Source organism: Mustela lutreola, chromosome 10, assembly GCF_030435805.1.
Source record: "Mustela lutreola isolate mMusLut2 chromosome 10, mMusLut2.pri, whole genome shotgun sequence".
NCBI classification, from domain to species: Eukaryota; Metazoa; Chordata; class Mammalia; order Carnivora; family Mustelidae; genus Mustela; species Mustela lutreola.
Genome location: NC_081299.1, coordinates 117,808,284 through 117,835,302, shown reverse-complemented (window position 1 = coordinate 117,835,302; position 27,019 = coordinate 117,808,284). Strand labels below are relative to the sequence as shown.

Sequence of the window (27,019 nt, the reverse complement as noted above, 5' to 3'; positions counted from 1 at the left end):
GTGAGAAAAATCTGGGCACTGAAATCTCTCAGTTAGAAAGTAAATAAAAGTAGTGAGATTCTTAATGTGAGGTTTGGAAAAACGTTAACCAAAAATTTTAAGTTTTATTTTATGTATGCATTAAGGCCATATGTAATAAAAATCTGTCTAAATACTTACCAAAGAGCTTTTTGAATACATTTTAATTAAAATATTAATGAAAAGAAAACATTGTATCATAGTTTGAATGGTAGCATTTTTTGTTTCTTATTAAACTGATGAGGGAGCAAGAGGCTGGCTGAGAACAGAGCAGGGGCTGGCGCCTTGCACCCCCTCTCCACCCACTCCCCTTGGTAATATGTGTGACATTTCACAGGCACCCCTGACGGCCCTAAAAGAAGAGCAAATGGTTATCTTGCAGAGATCACAGTCCTGCAAGGCAGGAGTCTCTCTTGGTTTACAAATGTCCTTGAGATTTACTACAAAGAAGTTGTCTTATCAATAGCCCAATTTCCAAGGACACATAACTCAGTTCCTCAAGCCTTAACGTCACCCTCCCCTCCATAAAAAACCGAAGGAGACGGAGGTAGAAGGAAAAGTAAATAAAGTTAATTTTCTTTTAAGACCTAACTCTCACTAACAAGGACGTTTGATAGCAGGAATGTAACATTCCACCAGGAGACTCCCAATTGTCTTTATGTTAGTGCCTCATTAGAGGGAAAGTGGCCTTGGCTTGATAGTAACCAGGCCTTCAATATCCTGATAGTCTTCTTTACCCCAATAGCCCTTCTGAACACCCCTTTGTCCTCACCTACCCAACTCCTGTGTATATAACCAGCCACTCCTCACAGGCCCTGGGCAGCTGCATCTCTGCCTGCCCACGGGTCCTGTCCCCGTGCTCTAATAAACCACCTTTTTGCACCAGAGACGTCTTAAGAATTCTTTCTTTACCCGTCGGCTCCGAACCTCACCCCACCGAACCCCACCTAGGTTCTGGGACTTCATCAAAACTATACCAGGAAAGAAGGCCAAGACTCAATGAAATATGGCTATTATCCCCAGTTTCACAAGAGCATGAACCTCTCTGCCTAACAAAGCCTAGGAATCTACTACAGAAATGGGTTGTTCTTACTACCCTGGAGCCTTTTGTGCAGACTATGAACCAAAAGCTCAATATTAATCTTAAAATTAATTATATTACAAAGTTGTATTATTTGGAAGATGTGTTTAAATTGAGGGAGCAGGAGGCTGGCTGAGGACAAAGCAAGAGCTGGCGCCTTGCACCCCCCCCTTCATCCGCTCCCCTCCATAGGTGTAGCATTCCTCAGGCACCCCTGACTGCCATAAAATGATAAATAGTTAACTTGCTGAGATCACAATCCTACAAGACAGGAGTCTCCCTTGGTTTGCAAATGTCCTTGAGATTACAACAAAGAAGTTACCTTATCAATAGCCCAATTTCCAAAGACACAGAACTCAGTTCCTCAAGCCTAATGTTACCCTCCCCTCCATAAAAACCGAAGGAGGTGGAGGTAGAAGGAAAAGTAAATAAAGTTAAATTTCTTCTAAACCTAAATCTCATTAACAAGGATGCTTGATAGCAGGAATGTAACATTCCACCAGACTCCCAATTGTCTTTAAACCTAAATCTCATTAACAGGGATGCTTGATAGCAGGAATGTAACATTCCACCAGGAGACTCTCAATTGTCTTTACTTGATAGTAACTAAGCCTTCAATATCCTGATAGTATTCTTTGCCCCAATAGCCCTTCTGAATACCCCTTTGTCCTCACCTACCCAACTCCTGAGTATATAACCAACCACCCCTCACAACCCGGGGCAGCAGCAGCTCTTCCTGCCCACGGGTCCTGTCCCCGTGCTTTAATAAACCACCATTTTGCACCAAAGATGTCTCAAGAATTCTTTCTTGGTCATCGGCTCCGGACCTCAGCCCACCAAACCTCACCTAGGTTCTAGAACTTCATCATTTTGATCCCTTTCAATTATTTTTTTAAAATATATATCATTAAATTTTAGAGGAGTACTACAGAATTCCTAATTGCAGAATTTGAACTTGAGCTACGCAATCTTACTTTTCGTCTTCAATCTATGTGTCATTGACCATTTTAAGTCTGATTACCTGTATGAACTCTCTTCAGAATCTTTCCCTGGTTAACACAGTATAGAGAAGTGCTGGAAACCAGTTCTTTTCTGTGACACAATTCTTCCAACGGAGTTGAAATGCTTTGCAAACAATTTCACGTATATCAGCCAATTCATATACAAAGCAATGTCATGTGAATCCTTTCCTTTTTATATATCATCTTTCAGTGATGATCAGGAATTCATGCTGGTACAGAGACTCTGGTTTGGGAGGAGGAAACAGGGGCTTGCGAGGGGAGGGCGAGAGCAGAAGCTGCTCACCTGCTGTTAGAACTGACCTTAGCTGGTGGTACCAACATCTTCACCCTTTATGCATCTGCATCCTTTATGCATGAAATAGCAATATGCCTTTCCCTTTCGTGTAATCCTTATTTAGTTAATGCCCAGTAGGATTTGCAAGCCCTTCACATCTCTGTGGATTTATTTTATTTCAGAGTGCAAGTGACTTTATGGCCCAATTACCATCATTGTGACTTATTGCATTATTGTGGGAGGGAGAGAGGAGCAAGAAACGCCTGATCATGTGTATCGTCATCAATGGAATGAGTGCCACGCACTCCTGGCCAAGGCAGAGGGATGATGAAACCTTTCTGATCTATTGTTTATCAGAACACTGAAGCCTGGGTGATTGTGCCGTATTTTAACAGACAAGTGTGTCAAATGTATGGGTGAAGATGTTGCAGTGGTGGTGTTAGAGTAATTAATATTTGGAAGGTAATGAATACTTTGAGTTTAAAGATGTCAAAGGTCAAAGACGGGAGGAATGACTAAGATCGGATGTTGACCCCCTCAAATTACAGGGGTATTGAAGCGAGACTGAGTCACCACCTGACCCCAGGAATGAACCAGCGAGGCGGGCTCCTTATTAGAGCAAGGCTCCCGGAAGCCAGATAGCCCTTGTGCTTGCAAGAGCTCAAGGCACAGCCGGTTGTGGAGCACCGAAGCAGCAGCAGCCACAGCAGCCACGGGAATCGTGACCCTCCGGCCGGGCGCCTACCTAGAATTTCCGCAGCGCCTGGTTCAGAACCACCGGGGCGGACAGCTCCCCGCCGCCGCCGGCGCCGACTGCGGAAGGGGACCGAGAGCGCGGGCTTCACGCTCCGTGAGCTCGGGCGGCGGGAAGACCGGCTGCGTCCCCCCCCAACCCCCGACACCCACTCGGTTCCTCCCTTCCCCCTGCAGGGCCGCGCGGGGCCTGCGGGTGGCCGTCCCGGGCCACACGTCCCGCAGGCGAGGAAGTCACCGGCCGCCCTCCCCCCTGCCGCCGCCGCCGCCGCAGCTGCTCTCCTCGCCCCGCTCGGCCGAGGGCTGTGGGGCGTGCCCCGCGAGGCCCCGCCCCGGCCTGCTCCCCATTGGCCGGCGGGCCGGAGGTGCGAGGAGGCGGGGTCGGTCTCTGGCGGCTCCCGCCGGGGAAGGTCGGCCAGGGAGCGCCGGGTGCCGCGGGAGGGCGCGCGGGGACGCAGCAGGCGCCGAGGAGACGTAGCGGCTGCGCCTGGGCCCGGCCGCAGCCCCTGCCTCCCGCCCTCGCGCCCTGCGTCCCTCCGCGGCCTGCAGCCTGCGGAGCCCGAGCTCCGAGGGCGCTTCCTCGGGCGCTGGGCCCGAGGCGGCCCAGACGGCGGGCCGGCCGGGCGCGGGGCGGCGGGCGCTGTGCTGCGGGCTGCGCTGGTGGGGGGCGGCGGGCCGCGGCGCGGGCCCAGTGCCCAGCGCGTGCGGCCGGGAGGCGCTCTGGGGGGCGGGCGCGCGGGCGGCGCCCGGGGCTATGGCCCAGGTCGGCGGGAGCGCGCGGAGGAGGGCGCCGGCGCTGCTCGAGGCGGCCCGCGCGCGCTACAAGAGCCTGCACATCTGGGACGACGTGTTCGGCGAGTCCGGCCCGGACAGCGGCGGGAACCCCTTCTACAGCACGTCCGGCGCCTCGCGCTCCTCCTTGGCCGCCTCCTCGGACGCCGAACACGAGCGCCCCGGCCCCCCGCTGCCTCCCGACGCCCCCCGAAGCGCAGGAGTCCGACGAGGACGAGGCCAGCACGGGTTGGAGTGCCACGCTGCGGGACCGCCCGCCCCTGCGCTTCGTGGACACTGGCGGTAAGGCGCGGCCCGCGGGTACGGGGGCGGCCTGGGGTGGCGTGAGCGCGGGGCTGGGAGAACTCCAGACGCTCCGCGGGCCGGCTGCTTGAGGTCGGCTTTTAGGTCAGCACACAGATGGGGCCCTGGCAGCGGGGATTTGAAGTGGGAGAATCAATCTGGTTGCGTGGTGGTGGTTGGTGGGGCCGCTCTGACTTCCCCGCTGATGGAGAGGATGAGGAGGAGGCCCAGGTGGCACCCTGCCGCTGGCAAGGACCCAGGGGGGGGGCCTTCCCTCCCTTGCTGGGAGTGTCCAACCCAGTCACACCTGTGGGGTTGCTCCTTAGGGGTGCGTTTGAGTTAGGTTCCTAAAGCCCGATGCAGCTTGTGTGTGTGTGTGTGTGTGTGTGTGTGTGTGTCTGTGTGTGTTTGTTGCGGGTGGGGGGTACGTAAATCGTTTTGTGTGGATGGCCCCAGAGCAGCGTTACCCAGGTGCCAGGGGTGGGGCAGCCAGCCTTTGGAGGGAGGCCTAGTGTGAGCCGGGACGTCTTCACTGGCTCATGTTTTCTCCAGTGAATCTGACCAACTTTGTGCATGCCTTTCAGGATCACTTGCTGAGAGCAGAGAAGAGTGAGAGGACCAGTTATCAGTGTTAAGCTGTCTGTTCTCGCTCCAGAAGGCACTTGTGTGTTCTGCTTACCGACACGGTCATGGTCAAGCCCCTGATATCTGGAGGTCGCAGGCCTGCTGGCTTTTGTGGCTGCTTGAAATTCTCCTTTACTGCCTACTTTTTGGGAAGGTAATTCTGACATGTCTCTGCTTAGCCTGCAGAAGCTCTGCGGCCTCTACCCTCTGGGAGAGGTGGAGACCAGCCAGCAGTCCCACCTGTCCCCTGATGCTTTCTGTTCCTTGCTCGACAGCCTACTGTGGCAGGCCCTTGTTTCTGCACACCATTTTCTTGTGTTGAAGAGTGTGCAACCAGTGTTGTGGAGGACCAGGGAGTGGCCATACTGGACCCAATGCCGCTCTCCCTGTGGCTCTCCATGATTGTTGTTCAACCATAGGAGGGCAGGCCAAAGGGAACCCTGGCTGGTGCCTGGGCTTGGATCTGGACCTTGTGCCACAGCCTGCTGGTAGGCTGATTGGGTTGGCTGGACTCTCTCAGCAGGGAGTGGTCTGCAGACCTCCCACGGACAGGCTGCAGTGTGGACACCCTGAGCTACAGCTGGGCTCTAGGGTCTGAGTCAACTGTGCTGTGTTTTGGAATGGGTGAATTTAACATATTCTCATTTAGGCTTCAATTCAGAGTTTGGGAATTTTGAAAGTCACATCACCCTGCATAATCCTTTTAAACCCCATACATTTCCCAGAATGTCATAAGGGTTTCCAGCCCCAGATGGCTGTTTTCCATTCAATTAGCTCTTTAAGAATTGTACGTACCCAGAGCTCTGGTTTGGCAGACTTGATGCTGTGAGTGCTGTGATCCAGTTTTTCATCTTCGACCATGAGAGACATGTCCTCTTGTTTCCCTCCCTCTCTGGAGAAAATAGGGGAATCGTGTGAGCTTAAGCCTGGTTATGACTAAGAGCCATGAGTGTTGGTCTGAGAAGGATGAGCACACCTAGATACATTTTCAAGCAATATTATGTTTCTCAGTAACCTATACTTGGGAGAAATTCTGCGTCAGAGCAATTTAGTCTAGCCACTGAAGCACTTAAATGGTCATGAAGTTCAGGATCATTTGTTATTTAGCATCAGGTTCAAATTCTGCTTCCTTTGGATGTGCACTGAGCTCACATCTGGACCCGAGAATCACAGGCAGGCAGGTGCTTTAACCAAAGACATTTAGTGGTTATTGGATGGTATTTATACCCAATTTTGTTTTCCGTTTTTTTGTGGAAGCTTGCTTTTAAAATCCAGCCCTAATGAAGAATTTCCTTTTCTTCTTGAAACAGTCTTCCCCTGTGGGATATTCAGGGTAGTGGTGGAAGGGTGATGTGGATGGTTTATTAAGCATGAGTTCAGATGGCCTGGAACAATGGGATATGATTTATGGGGCCTGGAAATAGATGCCGGGCAGAGAAAACCCTTGTGCCCCACGGTGGGGACGGGTTTGGTAAGAGTGAGAGCTGCACCCTGGCCAGTCTGAGAGCAGAGAAGCTCAGGCTCTGAGGTTTATTAAAGTGTCAAATATAACCCCACTTTAGGAAGGCAGCTTGGGCCTGTCTTCCATCTTTGTTCCCTGGCTCACTGACAGACGTCAGCGGGCCGGTGGGGTAGGAAAGGGTGGCAAACAGGACGGTGGCATTTGGATCTGTGATCAACCCTCGAATAGGAAAATCCGTAGCAGAAATGGCTGTTGCTGCTAGAAGCAGATGAGGAAAGCAAAGGACTTAGGGAACAGGTTTCATGCCTGCCTTCTGCTGCAAGAGTGTGTGTGTGTGTGTGTGTGTGTGTAGATAAGTGAATGTGTATGTGTGCATAGGTGTCTTACACATAAATATGTATTGTATGTATTGCTTGTGCTGGCTTGGGCTGGTTGGGGATTTTGGTTTTGGTTTTAAATTAGAGATCACAGGTGCTGTCTAGGAGTCCCCTGATGCCCTAGACTCCCTGCGCCGGAGAGAGGCATCGGCACTGGGCACCCCTGAGCTTGGATCTGCATCTGGAGTGCAGTAGGGAGGCACCTGGTGCCCAGCCGAGGGGCGGAGGGCAGGGAGGCAGAGGTGTTTCTGTGGTTCAGGTTGAGACCAGTCCGCGAGCAGCTCTTCTAGTCTTCCAGTCTTCCCAGATTCTTCCTTCTGTTCTGTCCACGCATTTAGCTTCCTGGATCAGGCGCTCCAGAAGTGCAGCCAGCAGATAGGAGTGGAGGTACCCTCTCCCTCTCCCCCTTCCCTCTCCTCCCTGGCTTCTGGTTGTGCCTGGAGATATGGGCCCCCTTGAGGTGATTTAAATACAAAGACCATGCTCGCCCTGCTGTCTCTTAAACCCTGTCTGAAGGGAGGGTCAGCCTGGAAGCTGGAGATGCGTGCTGGGACCCCAGGGTCCAGAACCTTCTCCTGATCAGACTTACAGCTCTCCCTCTAAAATAACCCCTTCAAGCTGTCAGCCTCACCTGCCCACTGTGTAAATAACTGACACAGCAGGCGGGCTCACTCCTTGGAAGCAGCACGAAATTCAGGACACGCTGGTTTCCGGGCTTCTGCCCTTCTTATTTCCCATTCCGAGCAGTCTTGTGACTTGTTCCCTCTGAGGAGGCAAAGGAACAGGCAGATTCCCAGATGCTTCAGGGGCCCCTCTGTGTTTGGCTTTGTCAGTGGTTCCTTTGCCGTGGCTAGCTGGATTCTGAGCTGTTTGCTTTTTCTCTTAGAGGCTGGACATCCTAAGAGTTTTTTTTTTTTCTGTGTACCGTGTCAGCAACCCTCGGTAATTATTCAGTAGGGAGGTGTGACCTTGAGAAGCTGAAGACGACCGTAGGGCTTTGGAAATTAACATGGTTAAATGTTTTATCTTAGGGTTTGTTGTTGGTTTACTCGGCTTAAAGTCTTTTTTGACTGAGAAGTAAGAGGAGAAACATCTTAAAGCTAGAGTTAAATGTATATGCTCGTAATGGGTTTGTGAGCTGAGGTACCTTGGCCCTCATCATTGGTGTCCACGGTGAGCCCCTGCTCCCAGCTTTAGCTCTGTATGGCATTCGGTGGCTCCGGGAGGAGCTGGGTGTCTGGGCGAGCGACAGGGTACGCCTTCTGCAGTGCTCCCTAATAGTCAGCCACGTACCCCTACCACACAGAATTCAGAGAAGGGACCTTCCTGGAGGGAGGTGGTGTTCAGGCCGTGGGCATGACGGTGACCACAACCAGCGGGCCCCGGTCATAGTGTTCCATTTCATAACCACGCCAAACCTTTGCGAGTACTCCGAGAGAGCCGCGATCACCTCCACTTCACAGAGAAACATGGTTTCCTCTGAGGCGATGAGATTACCTGGGGAAGTGGTAGCCTTCTCTCGAGGGAGACTTGATTAATCAGGGAAGGTCGTGCCTTTTTAGTTATTTTTTTTTTCTTTACAGCATCTGAAAACTTTTGCTGTCAGAAATACTTTTGTATTTTTACAGGGAATTGCTTGTAACTTTTTCTCAGGGCGTACGCAGTTCAGTGAGGTCTAATGCATGTATGGATTTGGATTTGTGTAACCAATCTGCACAGTCGGATAAGAGACAGGAAATCTGGAATGTTATCTCTTTATTTAATCTGTCTCAGCCCCTGTGATGAGCGTCAATAGAGCACTTCTGCAGGCAGCAGGGCTCTGAATCCATGGGGAATCTGGGGGTTGTGTGGGGTCTGGTACTCAGTTTTATTTTATTTATTTTATTTTTTTAAAGATTTTATTTATTTTATTTGACAGATAGAGATCACAAGTAGGCAGAGAGGCAGGCGGAGAGAGGGACGAGGAAGCAGACTCCCTGCTGAGCAGAGAGCCCGATGCGGGCCCGATCCCAGGACTCTGAGATCATGACCTGAGCCGAAGGCAGAGGCTTTAACCCACTGAACCCTACAGGCGCCCCTGGTACTCAGTTTTAGAGTTGAAAACTCACCTTTATTTTTAAGAAGTGTGATTGTGTATTTTTTTCTTAATAATAAGTAATATATGTACATTTTAGGGAAAAATGATGAAATTTTAAGAAATCCCATAACCCCTCATGACCTTAGCTAATCATAGTTAATCATATTGAGTATATTATTCATATATCTTAGGTGTCAGCTTGTTGGGTGACCTGCTCTTTAATTGTAATTAATATATTGTAGTCGTTTTCCATTTACATTTTTAAATGTCGATTTTAATGAGTCCGCGGTATCACACAGTTTCCTCTGGGTCAGTGTTGTTGCTGCCTCCCTCTTGTATTTGTTCTGCTGTGATAAATATTCTTGAAACCTAAGTCTGTGTGCACATCTGTAGCACAATCCTTAGCAGAAAATGACCGAAGCAGAATTGAATCAAGGACCCACTGTAAGGTTTTTGGTGTCCGTGGTGAAATAGGTCTCCAGAAACATATCTACAATGCTCCTGCCGGCTGTGCACCGAAATCCTTAGAAAGTCATGCTCGGAGGACCTGCTCCAGTGTGTGATTCCTGCCCGCTGGGGCTCTTAGAGGACCGTTGCCTTTGGTAAAGCTTGCTGAGGTGTAACACACACACACAGCACGTGAGTTCTAGCATGCGGCACGCTGTGTGTAACTACTACCCAGATGAGGATCAGGAACGTTCTGAGCACACCAGAGGTTCCCTCCTGCTCCTTCCCAGTCAGTCACTCCCTGCCCCCTGCTTCTCTTCCATCACCAGCGATCAAGTTTGCCTGTTACCTTGCTCTGGTGGTTCGGTTCCTCAGGACATCTGTGGATTCCTTCTTGTTGTCGCATATGTGGCATCTTAAATTTTGTGATCGTCTGTTGTCTTCCATCACGTAGGTACTGTAGTCGGTTATCCGTTCTCCTGTTAATGGTCTTTTACATGGTATCCAGTTTGGGGCTTCTGAGGATAAGCTGCTTCAGACATTTTTGTGGTTTTGATGGACAGATACATTTCCCTTGAGCATGTAAACCTAGGAAAAGGTTTTCCAGGTCCTAGATTAGATTCGGGTCTCCCCTGTCGACCTCGTGGACTGGGTGATGTTTTGCTGAGGCCTGTCTTGTGCATGGCCAGATGTTGGCCACCTCCATTCGGCCTCTCCCCACCAAATGCCCAGTGGCACCCTTTCCTCCAATTACATCAACCAAACGTTTCTCCAGGCATTGCCATATGTCCCCTGGGGAGCCAAATCACCTGCAGCTGAGAACAACTGCTTAATTTTTTTAAAATTTATTTTAAATTTATTTTTTTGAAAAGATTTTATTTATTTATTTGAGAGGGAGGGGAGAAGCAGAGGGAGAGGGAGAAGCCAACTCCCTGTTGAGTAGGGATCCCCGTGCAGGCCTGGATCCCAGGACCTTAGGATCATGACCTGAGCCGAAGGCAGATGCTTCACCGACTGAACCCCCTGGTGCTCTGAGAACCCCTGCTTCAGTACATGCTGCCACACTGTGTTCCAGTTCATCCAGCTGCCAGCGATGTGCGGGACATGCCATGTGTTAATTCAGCAACATACTGAACCCTGCTGGGATAAAATGATGAGTGAGACCTGTCTCCTGGGGTCCAGCAGGAGAGACAAAGTAAAGACAAGGAGAAAGAGCCTCTGGGAAGCAGTGGGATCAACGTTAACAGGGATTTATATGGAATTCTGGGGAGGGTCACCTGGTCCAGCGGGGTTGGGGAGGAGGTGACCCCTCTGATGGAGGTGGCCCCCTGAGCTGCTTCTGGAAGCAGAGATAATGATTACTCAGGTGAAGAGGAAGGAACAGGGCATCTCCAACTCGGGCAAATGCCAGGAGGAGAGAGAAGGTATGCCACTCTGCCCAGGGGCGGACCCACCCTTTTCCTACCCTGAGCATCCCGACCCGAGGCCTTATATACGAAAATGTCCTGAAACGCCACATGATGTCCTTGTTACCACAGCACAAGTAACTGTAGCTGGGATCCAAGGTCCCATGTTCAGGTGCAGATACAGATGTTTCCGGCGTTTCCTGGCGCCCACAGGGAGGGGAATGTGGTTGGCTCGGTGAGATCTATGAACTTAGGATGGAATCTCTGGAGAAGCCCTGAGCTCTGCCCTCAAAAGAAGGAAGAGGGAAAGGGAAAAACTCAACTTCTGTTGGCGGAAAGAGGCACGGTGTTGTCTCGGGGTGGGAGGGATGTCGTACTAAAAGGATAACAGGCTCTGAAAACACCCTGTAATGTGACGATGATGTTCCGCCCCCACTGGCACGTGGTGCAGAGAGCCCCTCTCCCCTTTGTGACTTTCAGAAAAAACTTATTACAAAAGTAGGAACCCCGGGCAATAGTTAGCTGTGTGTTTAATAAGCCACTTTACTAAAAAGTTTAGAACTGCAAATCTTGACACTCTCACTGCGACAGACTCACTCCTTGGCCAGGATATTGGAAACTTCATCTGCTTCCATTTCCAGCTTCTAGGCTCGTGGACACCCCCACCCCATCCCCATTTCTTCTGTGGAAGAGGAGCGATCTTTTACAAATATAGGCTAATCTGATGATTCCCTGCTTAAACCTTCATGTAGCTTCCGGCTGAAACCAAAGGGAATTCCAGAGTCCTTCGCAAGGCCTCCAATGCCGACAGCTGCTCCGCAGCCTTCCTTTCCAGTGTCCCCTTAGTCCCCTGTCCTGCTGTCTGCACATAATCTATTCATTTCCGCCTTCATGCCTATGGGGCCCATACCTGGAATGTTCTTCATGGCAGGCTCTGCTTGTTAGTTTGGTCTTGATTCAGATGTCACTGCCTTACCCCATCCCTCTTTGCTGCCACATTTGCTAATATGTTTCCCTTGTGGGATGAGATGCTGGATGTCTTGGTCACAGTTAGGACACGGTGAGTCCTCTGTGTTTGTTGAATAAAGGAACTAACAGAAGACCAGATGAACACACAGCTAGGTTGTTAAAAATGAGGATGGAATCAGCACCAATGGAGAAATGTCTAAACGTTTTCTACATCCCAAATAGTGGAAGAGAGGTTGGACCACTCTTGAGGGAACGGATTCCCTACTAGGAAGGCAGCGAAGCAAGTCTGGGATGTATTTTACAGGTTTTCTGTCCTGCATAGAAAACTGAACTTGGCCTCGGAGGAACTCGACAACCTTGGGCTTGTGCGGCCTACCCACTTCCTAAGAGCTAGAGACCCCCAGACAGGAGCCTATTAGAAATCTGAAGGGAAGCCAGCCTCTTGTACCCTTTTATCTGTTTAACAAGTGCTTGTGTGTCCTGTATTATGTGCAGATAGTGTTCTAAGAACTTAGTTTTTTAAAAGATTTTATTTATATATTTGAGAGAGAGAGAGAGAGGGCAGGAAGTGAAGAGGGAGGGAGAGGGACATGCAGACTCCTCGCTGAGCAGGGAGCCTGACACGGCCCTATCCCAGGACCCTGAGATCGTGACCTGAGCTGAAGTCAGATGCTTACCCACTTAGCCACCCAGGTGCCTCTAAACACTTTGTAACGTGTGTGTTCCTCATAACAATCTTGTGAGGTATTATTATCCTCATTTTTAGTATAAGGAAACTGAGTCACCGATTGGTCAAGTGATCTCGGGTGAAAGAGTTCCTTTGACTAGGGCTCGAAGAAACCCCATCCTTACGGCGTGAATGTGGAACACAGTATATCTGGTCACATCTGCTACTTAATGGTATTTCCCTTGTGAGGGGCCCTTGAAGGCCAGTGTCATTCTCCAGATCTGTCTGACCTGCTGCCTCTCTTCCTGGTGGCGGCACCTCGTTACTCAGCACCCTTTATAGTGAGACGGGGCCGCTGCCTGGATTCGGCGCGGTGGAAAATGAGCCCAAGGGTGGGCTCCACTCTCAGGCCTGGCCGTGGGAGGCCCCTGGGAGCCACACGTCAGGGATGTTGGGCCCGGCAGGCAAAAGGACCTCGTATCGAAATCACCATTTGGAGAAAAGCTGCTCCCGCATCAGCCACAGCTCTCAGGGATTAAAGGCTTGTCGGCCAGAAATGAACTTCTTCCCCAGTTGGTTCTTGGTACGTTTGGTGGGGGGTGTTAGAGGAGCCGGGTTTGCAGACACAGACGCTGAAGAAAAGTGGATTCCTCGGGGGAAGTGGATTCAGAGCAGTTGGGCCCACGCGGCATTGCTGCGTGGGGACTCCTGAGGGGCTACGAGGGAAGACAGCCCAGAGGATAAAAATCGATTCCCTGTCTCCTTGCTGCGACATTCCCACGGTGATTTTGGGAGCGGCCAGGGAAGGGTGCCGGGAAGCCACGTGCATCCTGCGCTCTGGAGATGGGTGCTGAACTGCACGTCCGTGGTTTGAGGCTGTAGACGGTTTGGAAGGGGCTAGGGGGTCAGTTTATGGCTGGAGAGGACCTGGGGCAGGAGGCCTGGGCTGTGCGTGGGCTCCCCCTGTGACTTTGCACCAAGGGGCTCCTTCCCAGGGTTCTGAGGGACAGGAAAGATGTGCGGGGAAGCCCAGAGCTGCTGGCTCATTCTGGGGAGCTTTATCTTTCTTCCTTTAAACACATGATGGCTTTTGTTCTACTTAGGAGATTTTCAGACCTTTGCAGCAACCAGGAACCTTAAAGAGGGCAAACCCAGGTTACCTATATGAGGCAGGGGAAAGCAGGTGCTGTCTTTGAAGTTGAGAGTGGGAGGGCCCCAGAGCCCCCCACCCCACCCCAGGGTGCTTCCACACCCCATCCCGCTCAGTTCCTCATACTCTAATGTGAAGGACCTTTGGCTGGGACCTGGGTCAGGAGGGGAGAGAGGCCTCTGAGAGGCACCCAGTCCTTTTCTGAGATGGTGAAGAGGACACTGATAAGTCAATGAGATTCTGGTGTTTCAAAGCCACCCAAAAGTGTCTATGGCAAAGTGATTAAAAATTGAATTATTTGGGGGCTTCCTGGGTGCCTCAGTTGGTTAAGCATCTGCCTTCGGTTCAGGTCATGGTCTCAGGGTCCTGGGATCGAGCCCCAAATCGGGCTTCCTGCTGAGTGGGAGAGTCTGCTTGTCCCTCTGCTTATGTGCTCTGTCTCAACAAATCACAATTTTTTTTTAATTTTAAAGATTTTTATTTTATTATTTTGGATGGAACTGGTATGGGAGGACACCTGTTTCCTTCTTTAGGAAACTGTTACAAAAAGAAGATCATGGATTGGGAGAGAGGATGATTTTCTAGGAAGAAAAAAGGTAAATAAGTGTAATTGTCTAAAAGTGGTGACAGTCTTGCTTGTAGATGTTCCTCCTGCATTTTGGGAAGTTGGAGAATCCGTAATACTTTCAATTAAAGTTTTTCTAAGAATCCCCAGCTGACTTTGGGGGTGGGGGGCATTGTCCTTTGTGAAGATTTTGAGCTTCTGTGAGTGAGCAGACCTCCACTCCAGAGTGACATAAAAAGCAATCTGCACCTCCTTCCTGATTTGTCTGTAATAAAACTTGCTTTCCTCAGGTCCCAGCATTTGAGGCAGATAAATATGTTCCCTTTCGTTGGCTCTTACTCATACTTCAGCAAGATTTCCCATGTGCTTTCCTTGGCTGGCTGGGAAACTGGACCACAATTTATGGCATCTTAGGGGACAGGTGCGTAGAATTCCAGTAGGATCCCGGAACAGAACCTAATTGGAGATTAGAGACCATTGCGGTGTGAAGCTTTTCTTTGAGATTGAAAGAGGTGCATGTTATGCAAATATTAGCAAGTGTAAGTTCACACTGTCTATTGAAAATTTATAGACTCATTATGGTCACGAAGGCTGGAAGATAAGTAGATTTTGGGAAAGATGCAGGTAAATTCAGGGAGGTGGCAAATTACCCCAGGGAAAGTAGAATGGCTAAAGAGTATGGCCCAAACTTTTTTTTTTTTTAATTTTATTTATTTGCCTGAGATAGAGAGAGAGAGTACACACAAGCAGGCAGAGAGGCAGGCAGAGGCAGTGAGAGAAGCAGGCTCCTCGCTGAGCAAGGAGCCCGATGTGGGACTCGATTCCAGGACCTTGGAATCATGACCCGAGCCGAACGCAGCAGCTTAACCAACTGAGCCACCAGGCGTCCCTGGCCCAAACTTTTTTTTTTTAAAGATTTTATTTATTTATGTGACAGAGAGAAATCACAAGTAGATGGAGAGGCAGGCAGAGAGAGAGAGAGAGGGAAGCAGGCTCCCTGCTGAGCAGAGGACCCGATCCCAGGACCCTGAGATCATGACCTGAGCTGAAGGCAGCGGCTTAACCCACTGAGCCACCCAGGCGCCCCCTGGCCCAAACTTTTTAAAAAGATTTTATTCACTTATTTGACACATAGAGAGCCAGAAAGCACAAGTTGGGGGAATGGCAGAGGGAGAAGGAGAAGCAGGCTCCCCGCTGAGCAGGGAGGCAAATGTGTGGGACTCGATCCCAGGACTCTGGGATCATGACCTGAGCTGAAGAAACACACTTAACCGACTGAGCCACCAAGGCGCCCCCTGGCTCCAACTTCCAAAGATGGTGTATGAGCTACCTTTGGTGGGAAGGAATGAAGATCAGCAACTGTCCTTGATTCTGCTTCTCAGGAAGGCATTGTGATGTGGTGCCCAGGACTTTGGAGACAGACACACGCTTGGTGCCCTCCGGCTCTGCCGCAAAAGCAACACCTTCCAGAGGGCAGCTGCAGGCACCGGGTGGCGTCACACAAGGTCAGACCCGGGAGGCACTCAGCCATGTCCCATTCCACCATCCTGCTAGGGTTAAAAAAATTACCTATATATAAAAAAAAAAGAACCAGAATAGTGGGAATGAATGAAAAATAAAAGTTTTCCTATGAAGTAGTGGTAGTTTTCTTGTAGTACTTTTTTTTTCTCTCTCTCTCTTTTTTTTTTTTTTTTTTTCTTTCTTGGTTTGTTTTCTGGGGAAGGGGCCGTGTGGGTTTTCAGTCAATGATGTTCCCTGACAATGATGTTCCCACCTCAAGGGTGTGGGCTCTGAGGAAACTTTTTTTTTTTCAGGCTTTTGTTCTCTGGCGGTTTTTTCTTTGTTCACTTTTTTTTCTCACTTTGACCGCTTTTGATGGTTTTTGTAGTTTTAGAGGAAAACAAACCGCACCCTGATCTCCCTCTCAGAGAGAAGCCTCAGTCTTGCTGCAGAGCCCAAATAAGTTCCCCCTTGGCCGCTGGCAGAGCAGGTTCCAAGTTGCTGTCCCTGGGGATGGAGGATCTTTTGCTTGTACCCAAAAGCACGGCAGCAGCAGCTTTGGGCACCTCCAGAGCGCTAGAGAGGTTCCAAGCAGCAATCGCACACTGAGATTTTCCCGCTGGCCCGGGCTGGGAGTGCCTGGTCTTTCTGGGTCTAAGAGCGCCCACCTTGCACGCACCAATTTCAGGGAAGGCAGAGGTTCGCGCGCGGGTCTCAGGCTCTGAGAACAGGGCACAGGTCCGGGAGCACCAGGCTGGGCCTTCGCGCACCTCTCTGGGGCGAGAGTTTGGTGCAGGCTCTGAAACAAGGGCGTGTATCAAAGGGCACCGGCGGGGCCTTTATACCTCTCTCAGGGGAGTATCTCAGGCTCTATAGCAGGACTCTCGCATTCTGCCGCCTGGTGTGGCTCCCATCCCCTCACAGGAAAGGGACCCCATGCATTCTCCAGTGCGCTGGCAGCTTAGGGACCAAGAGCTGGTTTCTCTGACACACTCTCTGCCTCAGCGCCACGGGAGGCTGTCCTGGGACCGGGGACAGCCAAGAGTGCTCCAAGCCTGTGTGGACCCTAGGCCTGGGGATCCCAGCCCTGAATTCATTCCTCTGCCCTTGATGACCCCAGAATAGATCAATTCAGCAACTGTTAATCCATGCCAGGCCAGGGAACAAACACAGCAGTACACAAGATCAACTCGCCTTGGTCCCAGGAGCCTGGATTCCCCAAGGAGGTCTTCACCTGGTCTCTGAAGGGGATTCTGGGGGTTCCAAGATGGCCATGGGTGGAGCCCACCAGGTAGAGAGGCCCCTGGAGAGTGTCCACTGGCGCTGAGCAGACAGAAGATCCCCTCAGGCCTTCCCTCGTGGCTCCACTGTGCCCTGGGGAGAGAAAAGGGCCAGCCACACCGCACCGGGGCCGCAGCTCGGCCGCCCAGGAGCGGCAGCGGGCCTAGCCTGGAGCTCAAGCAGCGGCAGGGAGGCCGGGACTGGGCGGGGGACTGGGGTCCTGGAGTCAGCAGAAGAGCAGCGGGAACCGGCAGGGGGCGCAGCCAGCCCCTCACCGGACAGGACAGACAGGAGGCTGGGCGAGGGCGCGCGGGCCTGCAGAGGCCTGCACCGCTGTTTGCCGCCCCCCACCCGCCGCAGCGGGCTCGCACCTGCCTGCCCCGCCCACCGCCTTCTGCGGGCCCAGCGAACTCACTGCGCAAAAAGCGCCTCCTGGGGAGGCAGGGGTTCTGGGCTGGCGGGGCAGGGCGCAGGGGAGTGCATGGGTGCCCCGCTGACTCAGGTACTGAGGGGCTGGGGAGGGGTAGGGGCGCTAGGGAGAGAGGGAGGCTGTGTCCCTCCTGCCCGCTGCCACCTGCTGCTTCGTCGAAGGGAGCAGGAGGGGGGCCTGGCGGACAGGTTCCTGCTGGCCTGGTGCTCCTGCGCCCCACAGCCCTTGCCCCACAGCCCTTGCCCCACAGCCCTTGCCCCACAGCCCTCGCTCCACTTCTCTGTATCCAGGGAACCCGTGGGGCCCTACTGACATCAAGGAGCCCAGCACCACTGGGCTTGTCTGACCCCCAGAGAGACGCCTGTGCTGACAGGCTTCTTTTCCAGAACTTGATGGAAAATTTTGTCCCTCAGAATCGCTGGGCTCCCCAACCCGAGAGGAGCTGGCTCTGCCCGCACAGCCTGGGCCCCACTGGGCCCCCTCCACCTCAACTGCCTTTTACCCAGGAGCCCCAGGATACCATTCCTTTCTGGCCCATGGACCCCTTCCCCCCACCCCCACCCCCACAACTCTACTTTGGGCCTGCGACCACCCTGGGATCACTTCCATCTCCGGCCCCCTACCCCATAGGTCCTTGTCCACCTCCAGGCCTGACCCCTGACCCCTCTCACCTCTGGAGTCACTGAAACCCTTCCACTTGGGGGCCACTGGCATCTGCGATCCCAGACTCCCGGGACTCCCCTCCACCTTGGAGCTCCCTACCCTGTTTCCTCTAGGAACTGCTGTGCCTAGAGCACCGAAACCCCACATTCTCAAGCCAGCTGTCTTCGGGCCAGGGACTCAGGTAACCTCAGGGACCCTCCTTTCTGGGGCACATACTCCTCTCTGTGCAGGAGAGACCAGAGAGAGCAGGCTTGGGGATCCTTCACTCCAGCTGGATGGAGGGGCAGAAGCTGGGGTGTGTGTGAGGGGGTGCTCACAGGTGGCCTCCCTGGGTAAGGAGCTTCCAGGAGGAAGCTTCAGGGCGAGGCCAAGATGTGGAAGCCTCAGGAAGCACTGGCTGCACAGACTCCAGGCTCCTGGCTTGGGCAGTGGGCATTTAGTGGCCAGAGCCCTACAGGGCCAACCCCGTCCAAACCCACCCCACCCTGGCTGGCTTTTTTGTCTTGAATTTGCACAGCAGCCTTTTCTCCAGTATGAAATTGAAAGCTTTGCTTTGGAAAGTTTTGTGTCCAGGAGGCTCCTGGGAATCCACTTACTTTATTTTCGGAGGCTACTTGAGGAGGGTGGAGTCTTTGGGACCTTAACAGCAGGTCTCCTGATCCTTCCTGACTTCCTTTTTTTTTTTTTTTTTTTAGATTTATTTATTTGAGAGAGATAAAGAGCACACCACAGAACACATGCAGGCACAGGTGAATGGGCCAGGTGAATGGACCTGAGCCAAAACAAAGAGTAAGATGCTCAACCAGCTGCAACCACCACCCCCCCACCCCCCTTTTATGGATGGGTTACACCTACACACTGTTAGGTGCGTTGCCTGGACCCGGCTAGTCTTACAGCAGTCCTAGGACATCGTCTCTTGCCCAGTGTCTCTGGTCAGTACCAACCCATGCCTCAAGGGTGGGAATGACTTCTTCCTGACTCCTTTTTTTTTTTTTTTTAAGATTTTTTATTTTATTTTATTTATTTGACAGAGAGAGATCACAAGTAGGCAGAGAGGCAGGCAGAGAGAGAGAGAGGAGGAAGCAGGCTCCCTGCTGAGCAGAGAGCCCGATGCGGGACTCGATCCCAGGACCCTGAGATCATGACCTGAGCCGAAGGCAGCGGCTTAACCCACTGAGCCACCCAGGTGCCCTTCCTGACTCCTTCTTAACTCCCTGTCCAGCCCGGGTTGCCCACCCCCCTCCAGGCTGTCCTAGTTGTATATATTGGATCTCTGTAGATTGTGGGCACCATCAGATCCTCACCTGTCGTGACCGGCACAACAAATCAGCCAGGAACATGAGGGTAAGAGGATGAAGAAAAGAACTCGAGAAGCAAAGAGATGGGGGGCAGGAGGAGCACTGAGGAGGATGTCCAACAGTGCTAAGTTTATTCAAAGCATTAAGGCCATATATATAGTGACATTACATCTGTGTTTAGTTAAGCAACTACGGTTCCTCATGACGCCAAATGTCTAATGCCAGTACAAATACAGCAAACCTGAAAGTCATTTATGGGCTGTACTAAGGCAGCAAGGACCAGCAACGAACTTTTTAGCCCAACCGAATTGTTCTCATTTGTTTAGTAAGCGTGTGGGAAGTCACGTAGGCGAGCGCACAACACATAGCACAGACTCTTTCCCAGTGCTACTCAACTTTTCCCGTCCTAAACCTTTTGTTAGGTTATTCAGACTTTAAAGGAGGCACAAGTCAGGGTCTGGTTTGGCTCTCATCTCAAGCCTTATTGCGGCCTCCCACACTCACCGAAATGAGAACATGGCTCAGGGTTATGGAGCGAATATACCCTTTAGGAAACATTAAAGGACGTAGCATAACTGGTCCGGGGTCACCCAGCCTGTGAGAGGCATGGGTGAGATTCAGACTGCACTGGGTCCCACAGCCATTTTCAGCTCACCTTAGTGTCCAACCTGGTCCCAGAAGGTTCCTGCTCAGGACTTTGCTTTGTGCTGAGCTGGGCTTGCTTCCTGCCTGTGAAGCCATTTTCACAGTGTGTCCCCAGCCCACCCTCTCATATTGAGCATCAGTGCTGCCTTGGCTGGCCTCTGTTGATCGTGCCGTTCCTCTCCATCCCTCTGTCACCCCTCCGGCCCACTGTCCTACTGCCCTCTGTCCAGTGGGCCAAGTTCTGAGTTTCTTGCCTGCACTTCCTCTTAACTGTGCTCTGTTGAAATCCTCTCTAACAGGGAGGATCTGCTTATCAGAGCAGCTTGATTTGGAATCCGTCTCCCCTGGAGGTCAGAGCTTCTGACCATCATGTCCCCAGCCTCAGCACTGGGGATGCCTGCCCAGCCTATTCTGGGTGCTCGTGGAGCTCTGGGATCTTGGAGAAGATTTGCCATGAAAATAAGCATTTATACATAATACGGAAGAGAAGATCTGAGGAAAATGAGTGGGTGTCATCTGGTAATGTTTGTGTTAGGATGGTTCTGAAATTTCTGGGCCCTGAGTTACCAAGAATCCTAGGTTGCCCAGCTGGAAGGACCTCAGATAGATCAGCTGGGCTCCTCACCTCATTTGACAGATGGGAAGTTGAGGCCCAGAGCTTAGTGCCACAGAGCAGGAGTGAGGAGAGATGTTAGTGACAGGAAGAAACCATAGCCTAAGCACAAAGTGGCTGAGCCTGGGCTTTGTTTATGCAAATGAGTTGCTAAAACAGTGGGCCTGAGGCTGCTGACCCTATCTGGTGCCCAGCAAGAAGTAACACCAGCCCACACCTTCTGAGGTTTAACTCATGCCAGGAATGATTCTCAATGTTTTATTTGTGGGCACCTGGGTGGCTCAGTTGTTCAGCTGAGGTTATGCTCCCAGGGTGCTGGGATCTAATCCTCACCAGGCTTCCTGCTCAGTGGGAAGCCTGCTTCTCCCTTTCACACTCCCCCTGTGTGTGTTCCCTCTCACCCTGTCTCTCTCTCTCTGTCAAATAAATAATAAAATCTTAAAACAAGAACAACAACACCAAAATGCTTTATTTGCCTTAGGAGATAGGGTCTGTTATGGCTACCATTTTAATGCATGGAAATATGGGCACAGGGCAGCTAAAGGAGTCCAAGGTCACACAGCTTGCAAGTGGAGGAGCCAAGATTTGAACCCTGGGCAGCCTGCCTCCAGAACCTGTATTATTTTTTCCCCTTGTGTATGTCATTTTTAAAAACCTTTCCCTGAATTCTAACAGAGATGTGTAAACATTGTTAAGCATGTAGTTTATTGATCATCACAAAGCTTAGGTTCTGAATCATTGCAGCAAGCTGGGGTGGGCTTTGATGTCAGACCTAATTGGAATCCAGTTTCTGGTGCTGCATGACCTTAGGTGACTTACTCAGCCTCAGTTTCTGCACTGAGTTTGGCAGCCTTGTGATGAGTAGATCATGTGACAATGCCTAGCGGGTTTGGTGCCTGGCGAGTGTTTAATAAATGGTTTTCTCTTCTTAATAATGAAGATTCTAAGTTGTGTTGGTTTTGTTAAGCAGTCCGAATACCTTCCTCATCGGTCAGTTGCCTGTCGGTCGCCTTGTAGGTACTTGTGATGAGTCACTTTGGTAAGTCACTATATATAGCTGAAACATTTGGGGGTAGGGGGGACACCCCCCTGCCCCCACTGCCCCTGCATTGAAAGTCTGTAATTTAAAATGTTCCACCTGTGCCTGTTTTTTTTTTTTTTTTTAAACATAATCACTTTGGGACAGTGAAATTTATATGTCTTCTCCTTAGGGTTGTGACGGAGCCTTTGGGGACCTGCAACAGCTTACTTCCAGTTTCTGTCTGGCATGCTGATGGGCCAGAACTTATTTTAACAACATTCCATCACATTCCAGGCACCTGGAAGGAGAAATATGTTGAACTTCTCAGAAATTATTTTTTGGAACTGTTTTTATCCTGAGGAATAACCCATTTAAAAATTGAATGACCTTTATGGTTGACTTTTCCACTCTACATAATGCAAACTGAAAAACTCATTGTTTTCAGCTGCCTCTGCAGCAGTGGGAAGAGCAAGCCTGTGGGAGTCCTCCCCAGGTTGGCCCCAGCACAGAGCTGCATCATTCTACACACCCCTCATGCCTTGTCTCCTTGTCTGTGAGGTGGTAATGATGGTGCAGGGAGCTCCAGGGGTTGTCGTGAAGGTTACAGAGATGGGGGGTATAAACTTTGAACAGTGTGCCCCACATAAAATGCAGATCTGGTGAGCAGAGGCAGCTGCTCACATTAATTGTTGATGCCAAGGCACTGGAGTTCCACAACAGCCTATGCCTTTCTTTCCTGGGTCCTTTTTGTCTCAGCCACCACCTTAGAGAAAGTGACTCAGCAAGGCTGGTGCTTGTGGAGCCCTCTACAAAGCCAGCGATGCCCTGGATATAAGGGGGTTTTCCTGGGTGGTAGGACCCCATTTCAGAGGCTTAACTAGCCGGTTTCTCCTAACTGGTCCTGTCCTCCAGGGTCAAGATGAAGGCCTGCCAGGAGCCTGGTGGTCTCACCAGAGTTTTCCACTGGAAGCATGAAGGACCCCATGGGGCCTCATGCAGAATAACATGGGTGTTGGAGGGAGAACAGGGGGGACATCGCCTGTACCATCATGGGCAGGTCACTATATCTGGCTCAAGCCGGCTTTCTTCCCATCGGGGAAATGGCAGAAGACCATGCTTTTTCACAGGAGGGATGAGGGTTTAGGGAGGTATTTGATGACTGTGTTGGGGCTGCATGAGTAACAGAGTTGACGGAGGGGCCTTGGAGTCACAGACTTAGGTTCAGGCCCCTGCTCCTGCCACATAAAAGTAGATCGCTTGGGTAAGCCATGGACCTCAGTGTCCCCCTCTGTGTACTGGGGATAATACCTAGCATGTAGGTCTGTGAGGGGTACAAAATAGAAGGCCATATTAGGAGCTTAGAGAAGAGCCTGGTACTCACTAGATTGTAGTTTTATAGTGATACTCTGGCATCACTGGTGTTGCAGACCTGGTCCTATCCTCTGGAAGCTTTGGCTGTGTGACAGATGGCTTATGAGGCCGTGGCTGACAGAAAGAAGTGGCGTCTGTCTTTTCTTAAGATTAAGGGTACAGAGGGGTGCCTGGTGGCTCAGTCTTTGAAGCATCCAACTCTTGGTTTCAGCTAAGGTCATGATCTCAGGGTGGTGGGATTGAGCCCTGAGGTGTGCTCTGCTCTCAGTGTAGAATCTGCTGGAGTTTCTATCTCCCTGTATTTGTGTGTGTGTGTGCTCTCTCTGTATCTCTGTCTCTGTCACTCTCTCCATAAAATAAATGAATCTGTAAAAATAAATATATACATACATGCATAAATTAATTAATTATGGGTACAGAAATCAGTGATGGAGCTGGGCTGATGGGACACTTGGCAGCAAACACAGGTGCACCCTGCTTGAAGGCTCGGGGGTAGCTGCGGTGTCGCCAGTGGTGATGGGGGTGTGAGGAAGTTGCCTCATGCAGCATCCAGAGGGGAACTTAGATGGGGAGGGCTCCAGGGAGTAAATGCCCATGGGTAGGAAGCATCTTCAGGCAGACGAATGTCAGAGGGTGTCCTCATGGATGGGGAGGCACCCTTTCTCCCTGAAGCTGCCCACGAGTGGAGGTGTGCCTGCTGGGGACATAAGTAAATCATTGGGGTTTAGCCTCCTAAGCTGTTAATTTATGAAGATGTGGCCAAGACCTTGTCTCACTGCTTTTTAAAGAGAAGTAAATTAAACTGTTGTTTGGGATGGTGTTGTCTTCCAAAGGCTCATTCAGTGTCAGTGGCAGAGCTGCTGTGGGCTTTCCAACTTGTCTGGAAAGCCTGGTCCAGGCAAGGGTGAGGGATATTCCCATCTCTTGGGGTCTCTTGCCCTCTCTGTTTATGGCAGAACGTGGTTTTGTGACTGGTAAATGGACAGGCATCCTGTGCAGATCCTTCAGCTCTTCGTGTGGCTGCAGTAGAGGAAATTCCCATTCACTGGGCACAGACTGTGGCTGGACGGGCGGTGTGGCGGGGCTCTCACCGAGCATTCTCCTTTCACGTAATCCCCGACCAGACATGAGTTTTGTGGTGTTGCCACTTTCCTGCTAGCCAGGAGGGAAATTGAGGCCCAGGAAAGTTACACTTTCTCGCTGTGGTAAGAGGCAGAGCCATGTCAGCCGGTCCAGGCCCTGGCTTTCAGGTCTGTTTGCTGTGAGCATTTCCTCTTGTGTTTCCAGCTTTTGGCCTGTTTGACCTATCAAACTATTGATGGTGTATTGATAATTCTAATACTCTCGACATTGTGAGAGATTAGCTCTTCACTTTGTGGTAGAAATGTTTCTTGCTGTATTTTTCTTTTAATTAAAAAAAAAAGTCAAAGTCCCACGTTTCTGCCCATATGAATCTCCCTGAGTCTCCCTGTTGTGAAGTGGTTGGGTTTGGGGATTTTTAGGGCAGGGGCCCTGACATAGTTGGTGGTGGCTTTGCCTGGAGGAGCCCATGGCTCAGGACTTAGAGTGGGGACTGGAGCAGTGTGAACTGTGGCCTGAAAATGTGTTCGTGTGTGCTGAGGTGGTGCCCAGATTCTTTTGGAGGATGAACTGAGGTTTTGATCAGTAGGTTAGTGAAACACTTGATGGAATAACACTGATAATTTTGTTTTTGTATTCAATCCTAATTTTGTGTTTTTGTTTTCGTGTAGTGCAGTGTGCTCTATGTTCTAAGAAAAAATTGGCAATCAATTCATACAGTATCATGATTTAATAATCCTTCCTCACTCACCGGGTCATATTTCAGGTTTTTATATGTAGTTTTTATATCTGTAGTTCTGTTTCTGAATTCTGCATTTTGATTCATTCCTTCATTTTTAAATTTCTTATTTTAAAGATTTTATTTATTTGAGAGAGAGAGAGAGAGAGAATGAGCTAGGAGCAGCGGCAGAGGGAGAAGGAAAGGGAGACTCCTCACTGAGCAGGGAGCCTGATGTGGGTCTCAGATCCCAGGTCTCTGAGATCAGGACCTGACCCAAAGGCAGATGCTTAACAGACTGAGCTACCCAGGTGCCGCCGCATTCCTTCACATTTTTATTTTTACTCCAGTGCTGCACTGTTTGGCTGGTTGCTTCAGTTTCTGGGAGGGAGGGAGATGGCCCCCTCCCCTGTTCTTCTAACAAGTTTGCTTTCGCTGCATTGACTGGAGAAGGGCCAGGCTTCCTGAAGATGAGTAGGATGATTCAGTGACACCCAAAAGGCAGTGGCTATCATTGTTCCCACTGTGCTTCAACAACTTCACCCACTGACTCTTTGATGATGGCAGCCACCAGCAAATCTTCTGCAGAGGACTGCTGCCTTGGGATGCTTTTCTTGTGGTGCTGGACTTCATTCCCCCTGGCAGCCAGTACAGCTAGGATTAGAACCCAGGAAAAGTCCCATTAGAACCCAAGAAAGTGGGGTGCCTGGGTGGCTTAATCGATTGTCTGCCTTTGGCTCAGTTCATGGTCTTAGGGTCCTGAGATCAAACCCTGCACTAGTGTCCGTGCTGGCTGTGGAGCCTACTTAAAATCAAACAATCAGAAATCAGCCCAAGAAAGTACCCTCCTTTGTGTTGGTCTATACTGTGGATCAGATTTTATTTTTCTTTTCTTTTTTTCTTTCTTCTTTCTTTTTAAAGATTATTTATTTGTCAGTGAGAGAGCACAAGCAGGGGGAGCAACAGGCAGAGGGTGAGGCAGGCTTCTGGTTGGGTAAGGAGTCTGATGCCAGACTTGATCCCAGGACCCTGTGATCATGACCTGAGTCATGTTAGGCTGCTGCCTAACAGACTGAGCCAACCAGGCATCCCCCAGGATCAGACTTCAATAACCCTACCAGATTTCTTTAGCTTTGACATTTTAAAGGACAATGAAAGCTAGCTAAACCTACACCAGGATTCTGCATCTGCTGGGGCTGTGCTGTCCGGGCCTATGTGCCTCCTGTTCTTCTAACCCCATCAATTCCACCCATGTTTTAGCCAGAGAACTGTAGGCAGGTGTGGGTGTGTCACTGAAAGCTTTGACTCATCATTCATATCTTTATTGTAAGCTTATAATCTTTATTTTTTTTCTTTTTTTGGGTAAGATTTTATTGATCTGTTTGTTTATGAGAATGAATGGGGAGCAGAGGCAGAGGGAGAAGCAGACTCCCTGCTGAGCAGGAAGTCTGACATAGGGCAAGATCCCAGGATTATGGCCTGAGCCCAATGCAGATGCTTAACCAACAGAGCCACCTAGGTGCCTCTTTATTTTTCCTTTATTGATTATCTGCCTTTCTGAGGCAGCGTTCTACCTGGGTTTTCATAACTCTTCCACTAGTCTGGCCTATTTTGAGGTAATTCCTATACATTTTGGCTATGCTGCTAAATGATGCTATGACCTTGGACTCTTTTTTTTTTTTAACCTCTCTGAGCCTTGGTTTCCTCTGTGCTAATGTGGATAATATACCCTCTCTTGCAGATGTGTGGAGGGCCATGGCTGACTTGGATGCAGTTGGAGTCATCTCACAGCACATGGAATACACAATTTATCTTGCTTCCTGTCTTGATAACGACATCTTGGTTTTCATGCTGTCTTAGAACAAGTAGAACTTGACTTACATGTAAGTTGTGAATTCACGTGCTTTTGACAGAGGTGTTATTTTAGTTTAGTTTAGTTTAGTTTAGTTTAAAGCAGGCTCCACACCCAGTGCAGAGCCCAGTGTGGAACTCAAACTCACCACCTTGAGATCAAGACCCGAGCTGAGATCAAGAGTTGGCCGCTCAACCAGCCTAGTCACCCAGGCATCCCTTCTGTTTATCATTTTTCAAAAAATGTGACAAGTAACACTTTTTCTGCCTGGACCTGTCCTCACACCTGCTATGCTGGCCTGGGGGCCAGACGTGTAACTGGTGTGGTGCTGGTGATGATGAGCAAGACAATTGTTAAGTCTTTTTACCCTAATTGCTGTTGTCCTATTATTTCTCTTTTTTTTTTTTTTAAAGATTTTATTTTATATCGTGGTGATATATACAAAAACTGTTGCTTCTGGTCCTGCATTAAAACTTGAATATGTAGGGCATTTTTCAAGGATTCATCACTGGAGATACAGTATTTGTTTTTCTCTGTCTGACTTATTTTGCTTAGCACAATGCCCTCTAGGTACATCCATA

The 27,019-nt window shown here is 50.3% G+C and overlaps 2 protein-coding genes across 2 annotated transcripts in view; both read left to right on the top strand.

Annotated features, from left to right (window-relative positions):
• The window catches only part of LOC131810314 (conserved oligomeric Golgi complex subunit 2-like), a 58,077-nt gene extending 54,877 nt beyond the window's left edge, over positions 1 to 3,200 (top strand). Inside the window, exon 9 of the transcript XR_009345535.1 lies at positions 2,944 to 3,200. The gene's annotated coding sequence lies outside the window, so the exon portion shown is untranslated. The remainder of the gene's footprint in view (positions 1 to 2,943) is intronic.
• Positions 3,201 to 3,632: 432 nt separating this feature from the next.
• LOC131810312 (piggyBac transposable element-derived protein 5-like) overlaps positions 3,633 to 27,019 on the top strand; it is a 35,193-nt gene continuing 11,806 nt past the window's right edge. Inside the window, exons 1-2 of the mRNA XM_059138084.1 lie at positions 3,633 to 4,222; positions 26,328 to 26,469. Coding sequence (XP_058994067.1) covers positions 3,903 to 4,222; positions 26,328 to 26,349 — 342 coding nt within the window. The 5' untranslated portion in view covers positions 3,633 to 3,902 and the 3' untranslated portion in view covers positions 26,350 to 26,469. The remainder of the gene's footprint in view (positions 4,223 to 26,327; positions 26,470 to 27,019) is intronic.